The sequence below is a fragment of the Xenopus laevis genome, chromosome 6S, assembly GCF_017654675.1.
Source record: "Xenopus laevis strain J_2021 chromosome 6S, Xenopus_laevis_v10.1, whole genome shotgun sequence".
In the NCBI taxonomy this organism is placed as follows: Eukaryota; Metazoa; Chordata; class Amphibia; order Anura; family Pipidae; genus Xenopus; species Xenopus laevis.
Window position 1 is genome coordinate 86,248,215 of NC_054382.1, and position 20,707 is coordinate 86,268,921.

Below are 20,707 nucleotides of genomic sequence, written 5' to 3' on the forward strand. Positions count from 1 at the left end.
AGTTAGAGAATGAGAATTTTTCTAATGTCCAATGTTATATCAAGGGAATAATTATTTATTGCAAGGGAAGTTTTGATTAAAATGTACTTTACAGATTCTGGTGATGCTGGAAAGAAATAATGCCTGCCAACAATTATATCAGTCAAAAACAAACCACATCTTGAATAAATCAAAATATGATAAACTGTGCCATTTCTGTAGTGCTGAAGTATTATTTTACGCAAACATATCAATCTACTGCAATTTAACTGAAATTACTGCTATTACAGTGATTTCTAAAGGTGACCCATAAAAGGGGAAAAGACAACTTCCTAAGTGTGGTTTGAGCTGATGTCACATGTTTAATGAAGTGGAAAGTTCAGGAATCTTGGTGGACACAAAGTAGGATAAAATAGGAAGTAATTTGAGTCACAGTTCAATCAAAATTATTTTTTAAATGTATAAATAGTTTTAAAAAGTAAGCAGCATGGTGTAGGATCTTGGCATCAGAGGCCGGTGTATACAGTAGATGGAAACAAGTGGAATACAGAGGTTTAGAATTGCATTTTTTCTTCAGTTTGCAACACTAGATAATCAATTAGGTAGATCCTAAAAGAATCAGTTTAAAGGGTACACTAATAAGTATTTTCCATTGCATTATACACCTCTAAAAAACAATAAGCAGACCATGTCAGAAAAATGCTATTGACTTCCATGTGATGGTGAGCAGAAACCTTGGCGTGGCAGTGAATGTGATCTACTTGAATTGTGTTCAAGTATTTGAAAGGCTACCACCCAAACGATTATTATATATTTTTATAAATCTGTATAATCTTTTTCCAAAACCTAATGAGATCACTATACAACCATGGTGTTAAATATGGTTTAAAAAGTGGCCAAAGTCACCTTACAGTTGCCAAGGCCCAACGACAGTAACCTAGCATAAGCCAAAACTGAAAATCAGTAGCTTTAGAGGAATCAAACATTCAAAAGCAGATTTGCATCAGCAAATGCACAGACTGCGGGCAATTGATGTGTAGAAGTACAGAAGAACAATATACACAAAGATCATATAAACAAAGGCCATGCATAATGACTTCACAGATACTGTAGTGGTAGGAAAAAAGTCGATGGTTTGGCAAAACTAAAAACAATCCATACTAGTACAAACCATAAAGCCACACACACACATCTTAACAAGATCCAAGACAGTGGTATGAAAAGTAAACCAATAGTCATAAATAATGCCAAAGACCTGCCAGGGTGTTAAATCCAAACACCTAAGATAGCAGGATCAAAATAAAGCTGTTTTTTTGGGCTTTGCAAACAAAGATAGTTTACAGGGGTGTGTATGACAATAAAAATAAATAAATAAATAAATAAATATATATATATATATATATATATATATATATATATATATATATATATATATATATATATTATAAAGAAGAGGATATATAGTGGTTTCCAGATGTACAGTATACACAGTATATGTACATAAACAGATTATATAGCCAAAAATACAAATTTACTGATGAAGCAACAAATTAGATTCTGTTTTGGTAAAATGTGTACAAACTGTGTTCATTTTTCATAGTCATTGTGCATGTAAAAGTACAATTTACTAGGTGTATATATGTCATATGCCATATGTATAGGTGCTTTGAAAGTAATACCTGCTGAATGTCTTGAGTTGTTGGATTGGAACTATGTGCAAATACTGTAAATCAAATGTAATTTGCAGGTACTAGTAATTTTTTGGCACAGAAAATATTTGGCAAATTCTATGGATTTAAAATCCTTCCTGAAGAGAAAGCACTATATAAATTGGTAAAGTAAAATGTAAGTGTACACAGTACATTTTTGCTAACAAAAGACTGCAGCAGTAGTTTTAAATACAGGAATTGTAATATACATCTACTAGATATATATGGTGTAATTATACAGAGTATATGGGTTTTCCCTAAATAAAATGCTTCTTTAAAAAGATGATACATGGTTTGTACACATCACTGTGAACAGCATCTCCAGAGTAAGGACTATGGCCAGTCAGGAAATAATCATATCACTTAAGTCTTCTCCTTACGGTAATAAAAAATTTGGTGGGTGATCGTGGTTTTTAATGTGCAGGATATTTATGATTGCAGTCAAGTGTAAGGAAAAAGGCTACAGGCAGTAGTAAAGTAAGCCAACATACTTTATCTACATATCCCGAATGGATGAAATGTCATAAATAGATATATGCAAATTGATTATGGATTTATACGGCAACAAGAAGACACAAACCTGATGCATGAATAGAACAAGTTACCTATTAAACATATATATTGTTCCCTAAGAATATACTTTTATATTCTTCATAAAATAATATATTTGATTTTACAGTTACAACATATATTATCTAAGTATAAAAAGGTATAAGGTAGGATAACGGTGCTGCAGGTCTAGAATTATGAAATGCCTGCCGAGTATTACCCTACTGCTGTTTCAGAGAGAGTCATTGTGTAGAACTATTAAGAACTATAAATGGAAGTAGTGCTGGCAATATGCAAAAACGTCTAATTGCAAGAAAAAAGGAATCTGGAATGTGACACCAAATGCTCCTGACAAAGCTATAAAGGCCATATTATGATCCACAACACAGAGGTTTAGTGGCACTTGAGGTCTACACACCATTCAGATTGTCCAAGGAAGTTTAACCTATATATACTGTTTTTTCAACATTAACAAAAAATACAACTTAAATTTCATTCTGCCTATTTCATTAAAAGTGCATATTTCTCATTTATCTTTATTACAAAGCATTAACAAAAGCATTATGCTTTCAATATAGTTACGTTTAGGTAACTAGAGATACCGAATTCTGTATAAATATCTGCTTCAATTCACCTTCTTTTGTGACTGTTTTGGTTTACAGTTAAGCAGAGGTCTATTATACGGGGGGATTATTTGTGAATGGTAATCGAATTATCTACCTTGCAAGGAACAGACATGGAGTAGTTTTAGTTTCCCTGTTTAGTTCAAGACATAACAAAAAACAGATTTTTAAAACTTATTAAACCTTTAGGTAAAAAGTATATTTGGCACTAGCCTTGTTTCATTGAACACGTTTAAAAGGGTTACATTGCCTCTTATGGTTACTGCATGTTTTGTGGCTTCATTTGAGCTGTCCTCTACAAATATATATTTCTTACTCTTACAGACATTACTGCCTGATGACATTTTTCAGAGAGTTTTGCACTGGTGGAGATGCAAATGTAAAAGCAGTCGTGTATTAGGCTACTTGCAATAGACCTGTTAGGGACTAGTTACGTCAGGCTAGATTTTGTTTGTTGTTCTACTTTGATTGTGTCTTGAAAAATGTAATTTCTGGCTATGCAGACTACTAAATGGGGGGGGGGGCTGTGTTTGGCACACTTAAAATATGCTAAAAGCCAAAAGAGATTTTGCACCTACAAAAGGACTGCCCTATATTGATGTGCAGATCTGTTTTGCCTACACTATATATATGCATAGGCCACAGTATCTGCTTCCTTTGTAACCTTAAAGAAATGGGAGGATGGAAGGAAAGAGGATGGGAGTGTGGGTGGTCGAGAGGCAAGGAGGGCGATAGGGTGGTCTGGGGGGGGGGGAGAGAGAGAGGTAGAATGGGCTGTCGGCTGAGAGAGGGGGGGGGATGGGCAGGCAGGAGGCAGAGAGGGAGGGATGGAGGATGGGTGGGCGGTCAGGAGGCCGAGAGGAAGGGATAGAGGGCAGCCAAGTTGTGGCTACAAGGTTGAAGTGCATGCCAGGCCACTCTGAATTTCTTTATCTATTTATCAGTAGTGCTCCATTTCCCTAAGAATTTGGAACAGTTAGAAAGGAAGTGATACGTAGCATCAGCATTTTTCCCACTTTAATAAGTCTTAAGTAGTGGGTAAAAAGGGAAGAGGGAGCTTGGGGGTGCTTTCAGTTACAATAGATGAGTTAAGCGAAGAGTCTCTTTTCTACTAACCGAAACTATATCTTTTTAAATAAATAACAATGAAGAACTTAAAGAACTTAAATACAACTGAGCATATTCATACTCATAAAAAAACCAATAAGGGGCAGATTTACTAAGGTTTGAATGGTAAATTTGAATTGGAATTTTGTCATGGTCAAAACAATTTGAATTTTAAACCATAAACTCAAATTTAATGTGAGATTTATTACACCTCGACCCTCAAAACAGTTCTAATTAGAATATTTGCCACCTAAAAACCTAGCGAGTTCATGTAGAAGTCAATGGCAGAAGTCCCTTGAACTATTTGCAGATGTTAATATTGGTGATGAGTGAAATTTTTCACCAAGTTCTGAAAAATTACACCCACAGACTCCATTGGGAGAAAAAAACATTGTGCGTCAAAGAAAACTTGGCGTGCAATATTATATAAAAAGTTTTTTCCTGAGTTTGAATTTGATTTGAATTTTTTGAGTCGGTACTGTTCGATCGAATTTTAGACGTTCACATTTTTTATAAATTATATACCATTCGAATTGTAAATAAAACTGAATTTATTAGAGCTTTAAAAAAAATTACATTATTCTAACATTCGATCTTTGATAAATAACCCCCTAAAATTACACATTAAACAGTCCCTCCGAATACTGACTTAGCAAAATAAAAGGAAATATATAATACACCATAAAAGCACAGAGATTCCATGAAACAAAGCTGTACACTTTTGTTAATCCATATTGATGTCTGGTTGTACCAATTTTAAGAAATCCAGTAATTCTAAATTAAATACTTCTGCGATTTTCAGTAGGTACATTGCTAATCTGTGAGGTTTTAAATAAACCATTTGGCTTCAGTCTCTGGATGATATAAATACACACTTTAGGGTCTACCATTGGACAAAGAAGTATAAGTGTGGCTAATGAAGCATTAATGCCTATTATATACAAACGATATGTAGTTATATACAAACGATAGAAAATCTAGGAAATGTATACTGGATGATGAGAAAGAATAAGAATGCTTTGTTTATACAGTAGTTTCTGTTCAGTGGAGCATTTAGTTCAATGTATTTTATTGTTTTAATGCCTTTTAATGGACCTCCACATTATAACTAATAGGTGGATACCAGCATTAAATATCTCATACTTTCCTTCATAATGGTTGCTGAACAATGAACCTGTGATGTTGTGAGGCCTATTTTCAAAAACATTATGTAGGCGTACAAAAAAGAATTGATGTCTAGCATTAATCCAACTGCATATCTCAAAGACAAGTGCAGCAAATTAGTATATATTCTTAGTAAGAATAACATTTTGAGAGTACAAAATTGACACCTATATTCTTTACGATAAAGCATCAAGTCTTCATTTGTGATACCCATATGATAAAGTTAAATTAAGAGGCCTCACAATTCCTCTCAATTTGAAGTCATGTTGGCATGTAACTTCAATTTTACATCGCCTGATTTTAAGTTTTCCCTCATTTTACATTTTTATTTTGTGGTCCCATCTATATATTATGCATAATGTATAATGTATCGGTATTCTAGTGAAAATACACTTGCCAATTAGACTATCACTTTCATGCGACATTCATTCATAAGGGTATATTTATTAAAGAGTGAAGTTAGAGATCACCACCGTCCTCTAGAGTGAAATTCCGCCACTCTACATTCATTTCTATGGAATTTTTAAAAGAGTATCAATGGGTGAAAGTGAACGTTCATCCTTTGATAAATATGCCTTTCAAAATCCCATAGAATTGAATGGAGATTGGCAGAATTTAACTCTAGCAGACTGTGCCGATCTTTAACGTCACTCTTTGATAAATAAATACCTTAGCCTCGCTTTTGCACACTATATTTAAATAGCTCGAAGACATATGCGTGGTTCATTTTGGCTTTATATAAATCTCAAATTATTTTTTATCACAGATGGTTAAACCTAATGACCAACAGTTCCATTTGCTTATCTGTTCTCAATAAGGGGAAACTGGCTAAAAAGCAGACCATTACGCATTCTTTCTGCATCTGGTAAATAAAGATACCAAATAATACAAACCTGTATTCACACCAAGGACACTTGTAGGGTTTCTCTCCAGTGTGGACTCTCTTGTGCCTTGTTAGATGCGACTGTGTTGTGGATGCAAAGTTGCATTCATCACATTTGAATGGCTTCTCTCCTATTGTAAGAACAGTTAGAAATGGATTGAGTTGTACATAAAGAGTATATTCAATTAAATTAACCATTTCAACCTTAGACAGTAAATCACAGATTTCTATATGTGGATACAGTGTGGGCATTTAAAATGTAAGATGGCCATACATAGATATACACAGAAATAATTATATGAGACAGCTTTCATACAACAATCTGTGCGTTGTGATGGCCTACCAATGCCCACCAATATCCATGTCCAACGGATATTGGTCAATCCGGAGACTAAGCAGGTTAGAAAATTCAATCTACCATGTCGGACAGTGTGTGGTGCATTGACAGCCGAGAAAGTACAGTCAAAGCTCTTATTTACTGCTGTTTTGATTGAAAAGGTCAGAACAATAGGCATGAAGCCATACCATGGGTGGTCCACTGTACACTCTCAGCCCATTCATCTTGTGGGCCAATTGATATCACAGTGTAGTAGATTGGCCCATGTGTGGCTTTATCCTTTAGTATCTGCCAAAGGGTGTCTAAGGAGTCAAGACCTATTGCTTCTCACTATATAAAAAGTATTTGTGGATAATAATTTCCAGATGCCTCTGTATGTGTTTAATGTATTTCACTACCCTCTGCTTCTCACTGTATAATGTATGCAGGGTGGAGGGATATGGCGCTTCGAAGTCACCATGCCATTATTTCCTGTATTCTAGCTAGCAGAGACGCACCCAAAACCATCAATGCCACTTCGTGTTGATGTAAATTGAACATAACTGACATAACATGTTCTCATCCAAAAAAAGTACATTAGTGCATTTTAATAAACACCAGAACCAATATGTCCTATTTGTGCTTATCCTATAAATGAATCAGAGGCAAATTAATGTACAATGGGGGGAATGTAATTAAAGTCGCAAAGAGAAAAACAATTTGCACCAATAAGAATAAAAATCCACCTCTAACAATGTAATATTGTTCCTTAAACTGTTATTGCTTTGCGAATTTGAATTTTGAATTGCGAATTTGAATTTTGAATTGCACACTCTTAAGAAGTGCTTGAAGATGTCGTAATCTTTTTTCAGTAAGAAGTTGTATTACATTGACTGCGCATTGGTGCAAATGGTCTTCCACTGTCGGAAGAGGTCGCTAAACAGTTTCCGGGGTTCGCAAAGTGCTATATTAAATTTGCGCAAAGCAAATTTTTATACGCAAAGGCATAACTTTTTGCATTGCGAATAGTTTTTCCTTTACCGACTTTTATTACATTCCCCTAATTGAATATTATCTCAACCTGTGTACTGGTTAAAGTGATAATGACACAAAAAAATGTATTTTCAAAATATTAATCTGCATTAAAAGTTACATATAGGTCCTGTGCATCATTTTTTTTGCTGATAGTTCTGCTTTTGGCCACCTGACTTTCATCTCAGTCTGTCAGTTAGAGTTTCTGATTCTAACCGACTGCTGTTGGACAAATATGGCAGCCCCCACATAGAGGAACATGGGTAATGTAAAAGCATCAGGCAAATACTTTTATGGCAAAATCATAAATAGCGTTCAAAGATAATGTTATAACGGATATAAAAAAGGTTATTTTCTGGTGTCAGTATCTCTTTAAGCCTTTTACTAGGACCAAAAATGTTTTTTCTCTGAATCTCTGGTACTTATAGTATACTATGCTCCATTTCACCTGTATTTAGCTAACAAACTGCAGTCTGATATTAATTGATAGCTAGGCATGCTAAGATATGTTTAATGTTGTAAGCTCACTATAGAAGGTAATTCATTTGAATATTTGTAAAAGGCTTTACATGTTGTATTTGTATTTTAATTGTTGTAAATCAAGAGTAATGCTTGTAGACTTTCACCATGATTATTATTTATATAACAGGAATCAAATGTGACTTTTTTTAATGTATGCATAACTTCTAATGTGGATAGTAAGTACTATATAATTAATCAAACTCTGCTTAGCTTACTGTTCTACAAAACAAATATCAAATGCTGTGACTAGAGTGTTGGGGGCACCCTAGAGACACAAAGAGATCTCTATCTGTTATTTCAAGCTTTGGATAATCTTGCTTTAGTGCCAACATGCAGACAATCATTTGGATGGCAGGATAACATTTATACACCTAAAAATATATTCTTGAAATTTTTTGTCTTAGAATCAAATACTGCTTGTTATGGGGGGGGGGGGTGGATGGAAGATCTCTGCGATGCATCCTCTCATTACTTTCCCTATAATTAATGAATGCTGCTTGTCAGGTTAAAGAAAAAAACAATTCTTAGCCATTTATGCCACAAATATGCTTCACACAGAAGACATTCACATAATTCATGAAGTTCCGTTTGGTAGCTATTTGTCAATCATCTCCAGTATAATTGGAGGTGGCTATGCTGTTGATTGAACAAAATACTACTATATGTCATGATGTCACTTCAAACTGTCAGGAATGTGTAGCCTATGAAGTACAAAGCAATCTCCAAGTGAATGATGAACTGACTAGGTGTCTCTATGATCGCAACAGAGCTGAAAAGGGTGTTTTAATTCACTCAAGTGGGGGAATAGAGTGACTTTCTCTTGTTTCAACTGATAACTAGAAAGATAACATACTAAGAATATGGCAATATAAAGGAGATTCATCAGATAGAAGCAATTCTAGCATTTTTCCATGGCTTTACAAAGTTGGCTACCTTAAAGTATTAATTTACACAGACAGAATATCAGTATACCAAGTATGGGATTAAATTAAATATTAAAAGTCAGTATATTTTGCTAGTGATGTTTTGGTTTTCTTTTTCTGTATGGGTAAAAACTACACCTGCTTGAATTTCTGTATTTATCCCCCATTACTCTGATCTTAACCACGCACACCACATTTTTATTAGCCGCAGAATTCCCAGTGTAACCCTATACCTGGGGAAGCTGCACACGAATGGAGGAAATAAGAGGAAAAAGAAAAAAAAATAAAGCAAAAAAATTATAAAAGGAATAAGGCACATCTATTAGGAAATAATTGTTTATAATTATTTGAAAAAAACCTCCAGGATCTATTCCTCTAATCTCTCACCCATTTCTAAAGAAGTTCTTTCTCTTCTTTTTCATTCTCACTGTCCAAACGTTTAGATTTATCAGATGTATGCATGTTTAAATGTGTTGGTTTCCCATAGATCAAAAGTGTTTTCCTTAAAATGCATTGATTATTAAATTATTAAGGAAGTAATCATTTCCTTTAGACAAAGGAACAAGTATAATTTTGTGGAACAGCATACATGTGTTTCCTCCTTTACTGAGAATGTGTGCATGAATGAACAAGGTGCTTTGAAGAAAACAAAATATCTAAGCCATCATATCTGCATTCTGTAACTGTTGAACCATCTTTTATTCATGCTTCTCGTTATGTCATGGTGACCAGACTGTCTCTTACCGGGGATCACCTATACAAAACAAATTTTGCAGGGCAGCGATAGTCAGAAGCACTCATGTCAGACATGGTGTCTATGGTTGGTGACCTGTCTGCAACCAAAAGGTATTCTCCAAGCTGCACATTTCCTTTTTTCCTCTACTAGCTGCATGTTTATCTAAATAGGCAAGTTTTCACGTTGGCCATTGTACACCTGAGCACATGGGCAATTAAAAGGCCTGGTGGGGCACAGGCATAACAGTTGTATTTTACAGCCATGCAAACTTTGCAGTGAGCTTGTCTATTTATACTGAGAACATTAAAAGACCAGCAGCTTCAATGTCTATGCCATTAAATATGGCATACATGTATGCACATGGAAAAATGCTTTCTAAGTAGTCAAAGTCCTGTTTAATGCCTTTGCACAATGTGCTTACTATTCACTTTGGTGTCTACAGGCATCTTTTATCAGTTGCTCATCAAATCATTTTTATGCATGTAGGTCATTTTTTTTCCAGGTGTTAGCAATCCTTTAAAGGAACAGTTCAGTGTAAAAATAAAAAACTTGGTAAATAGATAGGCTGTGCAAAATAAAAAATGTTTCTAATATAGTTAGTTAGCCAAAAATGTAATCTATAAAGGCTGGAGTGACTGGATGTGTAACATAACAAAACAGAACATCACTTTCTGCTTTTCAGCTCTCTAACTCTGAGTTAGTAAGCGACTTTAAAGGGGGCCACATGGGACTTAACTGTTCAGTGAGTTTGCAATTGATCCTTAGCATGCAGCTCAGATTCAAATGCAACAGTTATGATCCATGTGGCCCTCCCCCAAGTCACTGATTGGTTACTGCCTGTTAACCAATCAGTGGAAACCAAGAGAGCTGCAAAGCAGGAAGTAGTGTTCTGGCTATTATATTACACATCCAGTCACTTCAGACTTTATACATTAAATTTTTGACTAACTATATTAAAAACATTTTTTTATTTTGCATAGCCTATTTACCCAGTTTTTATTTTTATACTGAACAAATCCTGTAGAATGAGGATTTTTACTAAGGGTAACAGTGTCACTCATTTAAACAAGGTACATGTATATTACAGCATTTATTATAAGGACTGATCTACAAACTTCTGTACCCATCAGTCCAACCAACCCCCTTAACTTACAAAAGAAGCTCGGCAAAAATAAAACTGTGCATGACCAGCTGTGTCTGTGTCCCTGAAGTGCTGCTGAGTTTGATTTTAACACTGACAGCGATAGGCAATCAACCATTTGTGCCTTTATTGTTCCTTTAACAAACATTTGCTTCAATGTCATGTAGAACAGAACCAAGAAAGAAGTGTGTGTTAGTATATCGTGTATCTAGGCTGTTTAAGAAAGAACAAATGTAACTTTTACAGCTGCCCCTTTGACTGACGACATAATCATTTGTATGCATTTATTAATTGCTGCAAGTACTTGAACAGATTTGAAATATGCACAGAGAATAGCAGAAATTAAGCCCTTAAAGCAGTGTTTGTCCTACCGTATTGCCATGAGATGCTTAGAGCAACTGACCAACCTGTATGCTGCCTCCGGTGCTTAGTAAGGGCGTGACGGGTCCCACCAGCAAAGTCACAAAGGTCACACATGAATGACTTCTCGCCTGTTGCAACAATAAACAGATGTGGAATTGTGGAGGTCACAGATCGTTAAAACATATCTATCAAGGCTTTCAGGGTTACTAATTCCTCCAATCAAATGTTTCCATGTAAATATGTCAAATGGGAATGAAATTACCACTGCGGTTTATTGACTGTGATAAAATCTGAAAAGCACCACTGAACATAATTACATACTTGTCAGACCCATAAAAATTAGCTTTATTATCAATAGAATGGTTTTGTACAACTTCATTTCTGTTAGATGCCTTCCAGATGGGGCTGCTTTATGCACTCAAACAGTTTTTATGCATATCCTGATTTTTTTCTTCTCTCCAATTCACATACATCTGGCCTTTCTGAGCGACTAAATATTGTGTAAAGTACTCAGATAACTAAACATATATATATATCCCAACACACACAATAACACACACATAGATTAATACATACATAAACATACACAAACATATGATCACAGAACCCTGTAAATTTTTATCAGCTGTAGCATCTACAAACAAAATACAAAGAAAAATTTATAAAAATAATTCTATAAAAATAATTCTATATTCCAATTACCATTAGGCTGTGTAGAGTCGTGGCAATGAAATACCAGCACTGGATATTCTAAGGTTCTGGGTTACATTTTATTAAATGCAAGACTTTAATTTTTTTTTTTTTGAAAAAACATGGACAGGCACTGTGAACAGGCGATCAAAACTTATTGCAACCTTAAAATTATTGTTCATCCATTTTCCCCAATGGGAAACAATTCATAATTTTGTTGCCCCACCTTTCTGAAGAAAAATTGCAATGAAAAAAAGCCAAAGAATAATCTGACACACTGCTTATAGTTTAAATGACAAATGCTAACTGGTTTTAATTCTTGATATGATATTTGGCCAGCCATGCACATAAATTGTATTCACTTCCACATGTTGGCAGATTGTGATACATGCTTGGGATCTCTTGTCATGCTGCAAATGCACTTGCTTGGCACCTCAGTATGGTTATTTATTACATATGGCAAAGCAGCATTCCAACAATTCATAAATATACACGTTGTCATACTCATTTTCAACCCAACTTGTGATCTTGTGATCATTACAAAGTGTGACTACATTTCAAAATCAAATACTGAATTGGAAAAAAAAAGCAACTTTAAACTCTGGCATGATTCTAGGAAACAGATTGCAATCACACAACCAGGTCAACACTTGCCTATAAAAGATGCAATGTGTCTGCAGCTTACTGGCCTGTGTATGAAGCCCCCAGACTGCCCAACGGATATCAAGCAGGATATTTATGTTGGGAAAGGTAGGCATCAGGCCTAGAGTATGGATTGGATCAGACTTGTGGCCCAGTGTGTCTGTGGCCAAATAGGACACAGATCTGTTCATTAAGCAAATGAGCTGATCTTTATGGCCAGCTTTTAATTTATTTGCAATTGCAAATCCCTTCTGTTCTTAGGTTCTGACAACAATGTACAGATCTTAAATTAGTTCTATATTAATCATTGTTTCAGGAATCAGAACAAGTACAGCTGAGAATCAAAAGGCAGACACCTCTTTTAGGGCCATGTCACCTGTAATTTCTTCTCCAGCATGTGTATTCTGGGGAGAAAACACCTATCTACATTCTTCTGCCCCAAAATCACTGTGCATGGATAGGCACAGTATTGACCTGTTCACGCACAGATAGGGGAAACACTAAGGGACAGATTCCCTAAAGGACGAAATGACGAACACTAGCGAAAATTCGCCAGCTTGACGTCATTTTGGAACTTCGCCGATTTCCTAACGGGTGCAGGCATCATTTCGCTAGCGAAAGAGATAGATGCTAGCGTTGCTTCTCACTCTAACGCCAGCCGAATTTTCGATCTGGCGAACGGACATAACGCCGCAAATTCAGTAAGATGCGGATTTTACTGAACATTACCTCATTCGCCAGACTTGCCTTCACCCGCTCAGTGCAATGAGTGCATAGGACTTCCTCAATTTTTAGTGCAAAATTTTTCTAAGTCCCAAAAAACGTTGGCGCTTTTTTCTGATTCATAGCCTGCAAAGGTCTATGGGGTAACCGGGTTCCCCCTACATTTTCTAATATTATAACAACTATTTTATTTATTAAGGTTCCCTGGACTTGTGTAATGTAATGTATTTGCTGCAACATACGTCCATGCAACTTTATCATTTCCCGCCATATGCAAATTAGGCAACGCTACTGCATCTTTGTTTTGATTGCCGAAAGTAACTAGCGAAAATTCGCCAGTGTTTGGAGCCCTGGACGCAACTTCGCACTTTAGTGCATTGGCGTAGTTGGAACGAATTTATGCCGGGCGAAGTGTTGCTGGTGAATTTTCTCTTAAGTATGCATTCACACACTGAAATCAGCCCAGTCTGTGCACTAATAGGCCAATGCCATTTCTGTATTTCTGTTAATGCAGGTGCCTACTGGCAGATGGAAGTGAAACATTGTTCTGAAAAATTTTATTTAGGCTATACTAGAAGTTTGTTTAGAGTTTCATTTTTATTGATTATTCAAAAACTGTTTTTGGGAGAAGATGACCTTTAGTATTGGTAGAGAGGACATACATTACATACCTACAGGAAGTATAAGCACAACATTTGTTATTATTCTTGTAAATATCTGCAACATATTGGTGGCAAAATGTTCCTATTTGAATTATTAAAGTTTATTAATTTTTTTCAAGTAGACAATGTATGGTGATTCAAATTATGGAATAATCCCTTATTCAGGAAAAACCATCTACATCAACTGAAAATGCACATTTCAAGCAAATATATATATCTTGCTTGAAGTACACTTGCACTAGAGAAAGGACCAGTTAGCCACCCAGCAACAGTGGTTTCCAACATCCCTACAATTTCACTATTGGTACAGGGAAGGAGAGTCATCTTGGGGGTGTCTTTACTGCAATTGGGGGGGGGGCAGTGCTGGTTACATTTTGCTTTTGTTCTCCTTTAATGTGGGAAATCTGTTTCATTTTCTCCAGGTCTTTCACTTCAGTTTGGAAGCTCTATAATACATCTATATTATAAGGGATTAGTATCAATGGAAATGGAATATATCTTCAGTTCTACAAAAGATTTCTTCAGTGCATGAATTCAATCAATGCATCTATTTAGGACACTTGCATTGTGCATGTTTTAATCACAAACAACATTTAATTTAGGGAAGCAAATTGTCAATTTTTTTTGTTAGATTCAGCTATTCCCATTTTTCATTTTAGCGACATTTAGCTTGTGACTACACTAATGCATGATTACAGAATCCGCACTTGAAACTTTAATATTTCTTAGACATAAAATGAATGATTACTTTGGGTGACCACATGGAATGCTTACATGGTAACGGGGCAGGATGGAGATTGGGAGTTTTTTTTCCTTAACACATTGAATTATTTTCAAGCATGACATTTTGCATTCAAAAGTAAAAAGACACGGGAACCAATTCTTTATTTTCTATTAGAAAATAGCCACTGTCCACTCTCTCTCTCATTACGGTGCAGACTACAAGACCTAACAACAAAAATCCATATTATTGATCTAAGCAAGTCTCCACAATTATTTTTTAGAAGGAAACACCGACGATAAATTACATCTGCACTGGCTTTTCATCTGCTGCTCGATATAAGTGATCTCTCAGGGCAGGCTGGAGACCTTAAATCGTCAACACCCTTGTCAGAAGAGCTAAGGAGACTTGGGCCTCCCACAAACTCTTTAGATATTTTTCAAATTCTTTAGCAACAAGGTAATTTTGTGAACATGCAGTCTGCATTTCTATGTACTAAAGGTAGTTAGGTGTTGTAAGTAGTCAGATATATTTCAATAATTTCCTTAATATATAAACATTTTATTTGCAACCTATTATCAGTTTTCATGTTTCCACCAAATACAAGAATTGTATCTGTATAATGCGATTCAAAATAGACTCTCAGCTAGGAACCAAGGAAGCCAATGCAGAGCAGCATAATTCATAATACAGGTAAAATAGTAGGCAAAAAGATGATACATTTCTTAACTTTTTAACAGCAGCCACAACTACAATGGAAAAGCAAACACTATATAAGGCATATATTTGAATTAAAAATGTTGACGTTTTTCATACAGACAATAGTAAACAATTCTTTTTTAACAAACCTGTGTGAGTCCTGAAGTGATCTTTCATAGCTGACGCAGTGAGGAACGAATAATGGCATGTGGGCCAGGTACATTTAAAGGGCTTCTCTCCAGTGTGTAGTTTCATGTGATTGTTCAGAGCCCACTTCTCCCTGAAAGTTCTATCACAGAGGTTACATGAGAATTTCCTAAAACAAGAAAGAGCATTGATTTAATGGGGGATTTTAAACGGCAGTATGAAACAATGTAAAATAGCTCAAGTTATTGGTTAAAGCTGTTTCTTCTCTGAAAAGAACTGCAGCTCCAGGGCTGTCATGTCTGTATAACCAGGCATTGATTTTTCTGTCGAGGCCTGGCAAGTCAGCCATTTATTCTCAGCTTTGCGGTTGGGCCCAACGGGTTTGAAAAATTCTGTTACTGTCCAGTCACCCCTGAGGCAAATATAAGAATAGATTTCACCTGTATAGACCTACACCACTTATCCAGGGCATGGGCTGTCAGAGCAAAGGCTAAATGAAAAGCTATCTGTTCTCAGAGCTCAGACAGTCAAATGGTGCTAAACGCCATACTGCTGCTGAAATAGATCTCTCCTACATTACCACAGTTAACCCTTCTCTTTTAGAGCTGTGAGTACAGAGATAGAATTCATTGTACTGTATACTATGGCTTACAAGGCAAAGTGTGTGTTACTGTAGGCTTATTCTGTGAACTATCTGAGCAGTGGAGAGCAATGGAAAACTATAGAGGCTGTTGCAAAAAGGACAAAAGTGCCTGGTCTTAAATCACAAAGTTAAGTCTCACTTGCACAAAAATGAATTTAAACTGAAAACTGAATTTCTGGATTCGTTTTTTATGGATGCTAATATTATATTATGAAACTGACTGTAAACCCTATGGCACACACAGAGATGATCATTTACTATGTATGGTATGGGGTTTCAATTGTGCACCCAATTCTGAGCATTGCTGTATGCTTAGCGATCAGTCCTGCAGTGTTTTCAGCTCAGCTAGTGACTAGTTTCTCAATGTAGTAGGACTGCAACAGGTTGCTTCTTATCCATGTAACGGGCATTTATAGCAAAACGTCAAGAATGTTGATTAAACGCCCTTGTATAGAGGTTCATAGATGAATAACATCCCTTTATTTATTCATTGTTTTTGCAAAAACAATATATATTGTGACACTAATAATATATCTCAAATTAGATATTCCTCCTTTTAAATTATCAGAGTTGCTGTACATCTTTTGGTACAGAATTGCCTTGAAATCTGCTTTATCTGTACAACTGCTGCAAACTATATCCACCTAGATTGAAGAGCCTGCCTATGGTGAAGGATGCCAGCGTTCCCAATCAAGAGATGAGAGGAAAAGACAAAGTTGTGTATGCAGCTGTCCGAAATATTGACTTGGGGAAGAATTAGATAAGATAACAGGAAGAAGAAAAAAGCTGGGAAGGGGCCTCCAGGGATAAGCACATCTATCAGCATATAACTGAAAGAGAAAAATAATGTACAGAACCTCTGAAGGAGGGGATAAGGCCCTCAAGGTAGCTCTGCCCAGCTCTCTATAAACTGTTAGCTATCCTCTGAATAACATTTATAACCTGTGCCATTCTAATTAATGTGCCTAGAAATAACATTCATAAAATTCATTGGTTAAACTACAGAACAGCAGGGCAGATTTGCATGATTTTGACTTATTATCTGTAAAATAATGAGCCTTCATAATACTCCCCATCCATTTAATAACCAGGGTAGAAGAAACAGTTGAAAATGAAATGAAAAGTTAAATCTGGAACTTTTTTTGTGTTAATAATTACTTTCTGTTGCAATTATGTACATATAAACCCCACAAGGTGTTTTATAAGATATTCTTTCCCACCATAATTTGGCAATATAAATCTTACAGCATAAAAAAATAAAAAAACTATTTTTATCTTCTTTTGAGGTAAAACACAGGGAAATGTTATATAAGGTGCAAAGTCTACTACTGGTCTAATCACTAACTGAAACCAGTATAGGTGAATAATTAACATGTGACTTATTTAAATATCTTATTGGTTGGTATGAGTTACTGCATCTAGGAAAATTAGGTACAAAAATGGGAAATTTCCACCTTTCCATTCTTGTTAATGACAAAGATACAAAGGGTATTGGATATTTCTGAGCTGAAATGTACAAGAAAAGTAAAGCTAAGTGTACAATTAGCCTTAATGTGCAACTAGGTTAAAGTGACGTTTCATAAAGGCATTATGGATTATATTTTATTGATGCTGAGGCTGATATATTATATAATGACCTATGTATTGCTCAGATAACATTACAATGTGAGCTGTCAAACCAGTGACTTACACATTAAATGAAGTGTTAAAGCTTGACTATTGTTCCCACTACAAAATAAAACAGGAGGTAGTCCAAAAGTAGATATTGAAAATGTAGTACCCCATATGTGGCATTATATGAGAATATTTATAAATATACTGGAATTTGAATTATAAAAGCCACCAAACTTAAAAATATATAATTTTCTAGTAAATGAGATTTTTCTGTGAGGCATTTGGTCTGTTTTATTATGGCATAAAACGTCTCCATTAACTCGTTTTGAAAACTTGGATTTTGCTTTAAATGCACTATTTTTAACTGTTTTCTGTTTGTTGCAAATCACATTTAATATTTAAGTCACTGTGTTTTAATATCTACTTTTCTTATTTTGCAGAAGGCAAAGTATTCTGGAAAAGCTGAAACTAATAAGTTTCATTTAATATTTTTTTTTTTGACCCATTAAGAAAAACACAGCAAGTTGCAACCTCCCAAATAGGATTAATAAAAGTTCCATTTCCTTTCCCCCCCCCCCACACAGGAAAAACATCCTAAACCTTTCCAGTCAGACCCCCAGATTCAATCATGATTCTCACCTTCACCCAGGTTGCAATGATGCTAATGGTGGTTTATTTTTGTATTTCCGGAAAACATTGGGCAGTGTGAAGAAACAGAACACTGTAAACTGTTTGTAAAGTTCTGCAGTCGAAAATATACTATCAGTAAGAGCAAATGTTTTTCCACCTACTACTTAGGAGACCAGTGTGACAATTTGTTGGTAAAGTGCTTCTTATAAAATGAAGGTAGTTTCAAACGGGAATTGATAATATCTGTTTTGCAAAAATGTGTGTTTTGGACAGCACTTTGGACTCCACCTTTGTCACAAAGGGGTAATACCATCTACAGAGATGTCAATTGCTCCTTGGAAACAAGAGGGGGAAAGGGTTGTGTTGCTATACAGCATGCTGTAGATAAGACTGCACCATGATTAGAAAAAAGTACAAGATACTTCTGACCCCTATATCAATACTATTGATGTTGTTCAGCTGCCCTCTTCTGAACTATCATTTTTAAAAAAAAATTTGGGCTCAAAGCCAAAGTATTATAGAGTGCAAATGAAGCTGAATGAAAACATGAAAACTTGCAACCAAGACTACTTTTGGTGTAGTCTTGCTTTGTTAATTAAACCAAATATGTCTAATGTATGCAACATGGGATTTTGTTATAACTTTGTATAACGTCCATCTTCCAAAAAGCATCAAAACATTAAGTTGTAGCTAGCTTTTGGAAGAGTCTTGCCAACTGATCATATAGAAATTATAGATGCTCTGAGTTGCCTATGCAAGCACAAGTGAAGGAAGCTTTGAAACCACTGCACAGCAGTCTTCGGGTGGCCATACACATTACAATTACGATTTTTCCCTTGAACATTGGTTGTGGGAAAGATTGTTAGTTTTCTCTATTGACGTTAAGAGCTGAATTGTCAGATATGCAAGTAGATACAAAGAATTCTACCTCTGACAATTCAGTATTAATGCCTTGTTGATGTTCGGGCACCTTCAAAGATGCCCAATCCTGTCCAACTGGCGAGACAAGTGATATCCAAGGCTTTTGCCGATATCAGTCGCCCCGTCAGTCGTGCAATAATATTGGTTGAAAGGTGTTTATTGGATCAAAAAAGAACAACTAACGTTTCGACTAGCACTCTAGCCTTTCTCAAAGTGCTAAAGTAGAGTTCTAGTTGTTCTTCTTTAATCCAATAAACACCTTTAATTTTTTGCGAGTGCAAGGTTTTTCCTTTGTTCTAACTTTACATTTTTGGGCTTGTTGCAAACAGGCAACGTTCACTGCTTAACGAGTTGTGCTGGCTTCCAGAACTATATATATATGACATCATAATCATCTATTTAGATTCAGATTTAATCCTGGGCACCTCAGGTCATGCACAGCTCAAATAAATAATCTGGTTAAGAGGATGTTATTTCCTTATGTGCATTTGTTTCTGCTGTGCCTTGCTGCATCATATATGATAACATATTTTCCTCATTTCCAAAGCTACAATAATTTTTACATTTGAAAGACCAAACACTTGGATATAAACAGTTTTCATGCGTCTATTTGTTTGATTTAGCATTACAAAATCACTCTGAAGAGGTTTATGCTGGTAATAACCATCTTGCACATTGACAGAGGGCACTGTTTCCTAGTGATTTGCACACCAAGCACACACATAGACAGCTTGTCCGTTTTCTTACAATGTAGGGTGTATTTAACAGACAATCATACAAAAATAAAAACAAATTATATATACATTTATATATTTGTAGATATTAGATATTGGAGGCACTCATAGACATAATCACTGGTTCGCTTATTTAAATTTTCACATGTTCCCCCACATCGAAGCATTTCTGTCCTCCTGATGACAGTGTGAACAACCCCAATTTGGCCAGTCTTTCCTTATAGATTCCATACCTTTTATCAGCTTAATTGACCTTTTATGTACCCCCTCTAATTCAATGTCCTGTTTGAGCACTGGAGACCAAAACTGTACAGCATATTCTAGATGTAGATATGTACATATATATATATAATACACAAAAGCCACGAATATCTTGTAAATTATATCCTTATAAACGGTGAGTAGTGATATCATCAGTTATAAACGGTGAGTAGTGATGTAATTTCTGTCACATGACTCACTAAAATTTGTGTATTATAATTAATAAAGTACCCCCAGTTGTAAAATATGAGGATATTATAAGTTACCTCGGAGTTCCATGACCTGTATAAAAACACTCGGCCTTCGGCCTCATGTTTTTATATGGTCATGAAACTCCTCGGTAACTTATAATATCCTTATATTCTACAAGAGGGGGTACTTTATTCACTATATATATATATATATATATATATATATATATATATATATATATATATATATATATATATATATATATATATGAAGCAAACACTAATTTCATAATTACTCATTCTTTTATATTTTTATTGGAGGACAGAGAGACTGAGAAGCAAGCATGTGCTTTATGTGCCACTATTTGCGTTTACAAAGGCA

At 35.4% G+C, this 20,707-nt stretch overlaps 1 protein-coding gene across 2 annotated transcripts in view; it reads right to left on the minus strand.

Annotated features, from left to right (window-relative positions):
• znf407.S (zinc finger protein 407 S homeolog) overlaps nt 1-20,707 on the minus strand; it is a 243,277-nt gene that overhangs the window by 81,634 nt on the left and 140,936 nt on the right. For both annotated transcript variants that reach the window (XM_018223592.2, XM_018223591.2), the window contains exons 5-7: nt 15,334-15,500; nt 11,092-11,175; nt 6,025-6,145 (exon numbers count right to left, since the gene is read on the minus strand). In XM_018223592.2, coding sequence (XP_018079081.1) covers nt 6,025-6,145; nt 11,092-11,175; nt 15,334-15,500 — 372 coding nt within the window. The remainder of the gene's footprint in view (nt 1-6,024; nt 6,146-11,091; nt 11,176-15,333; nt 15,501-20,707) is intronic.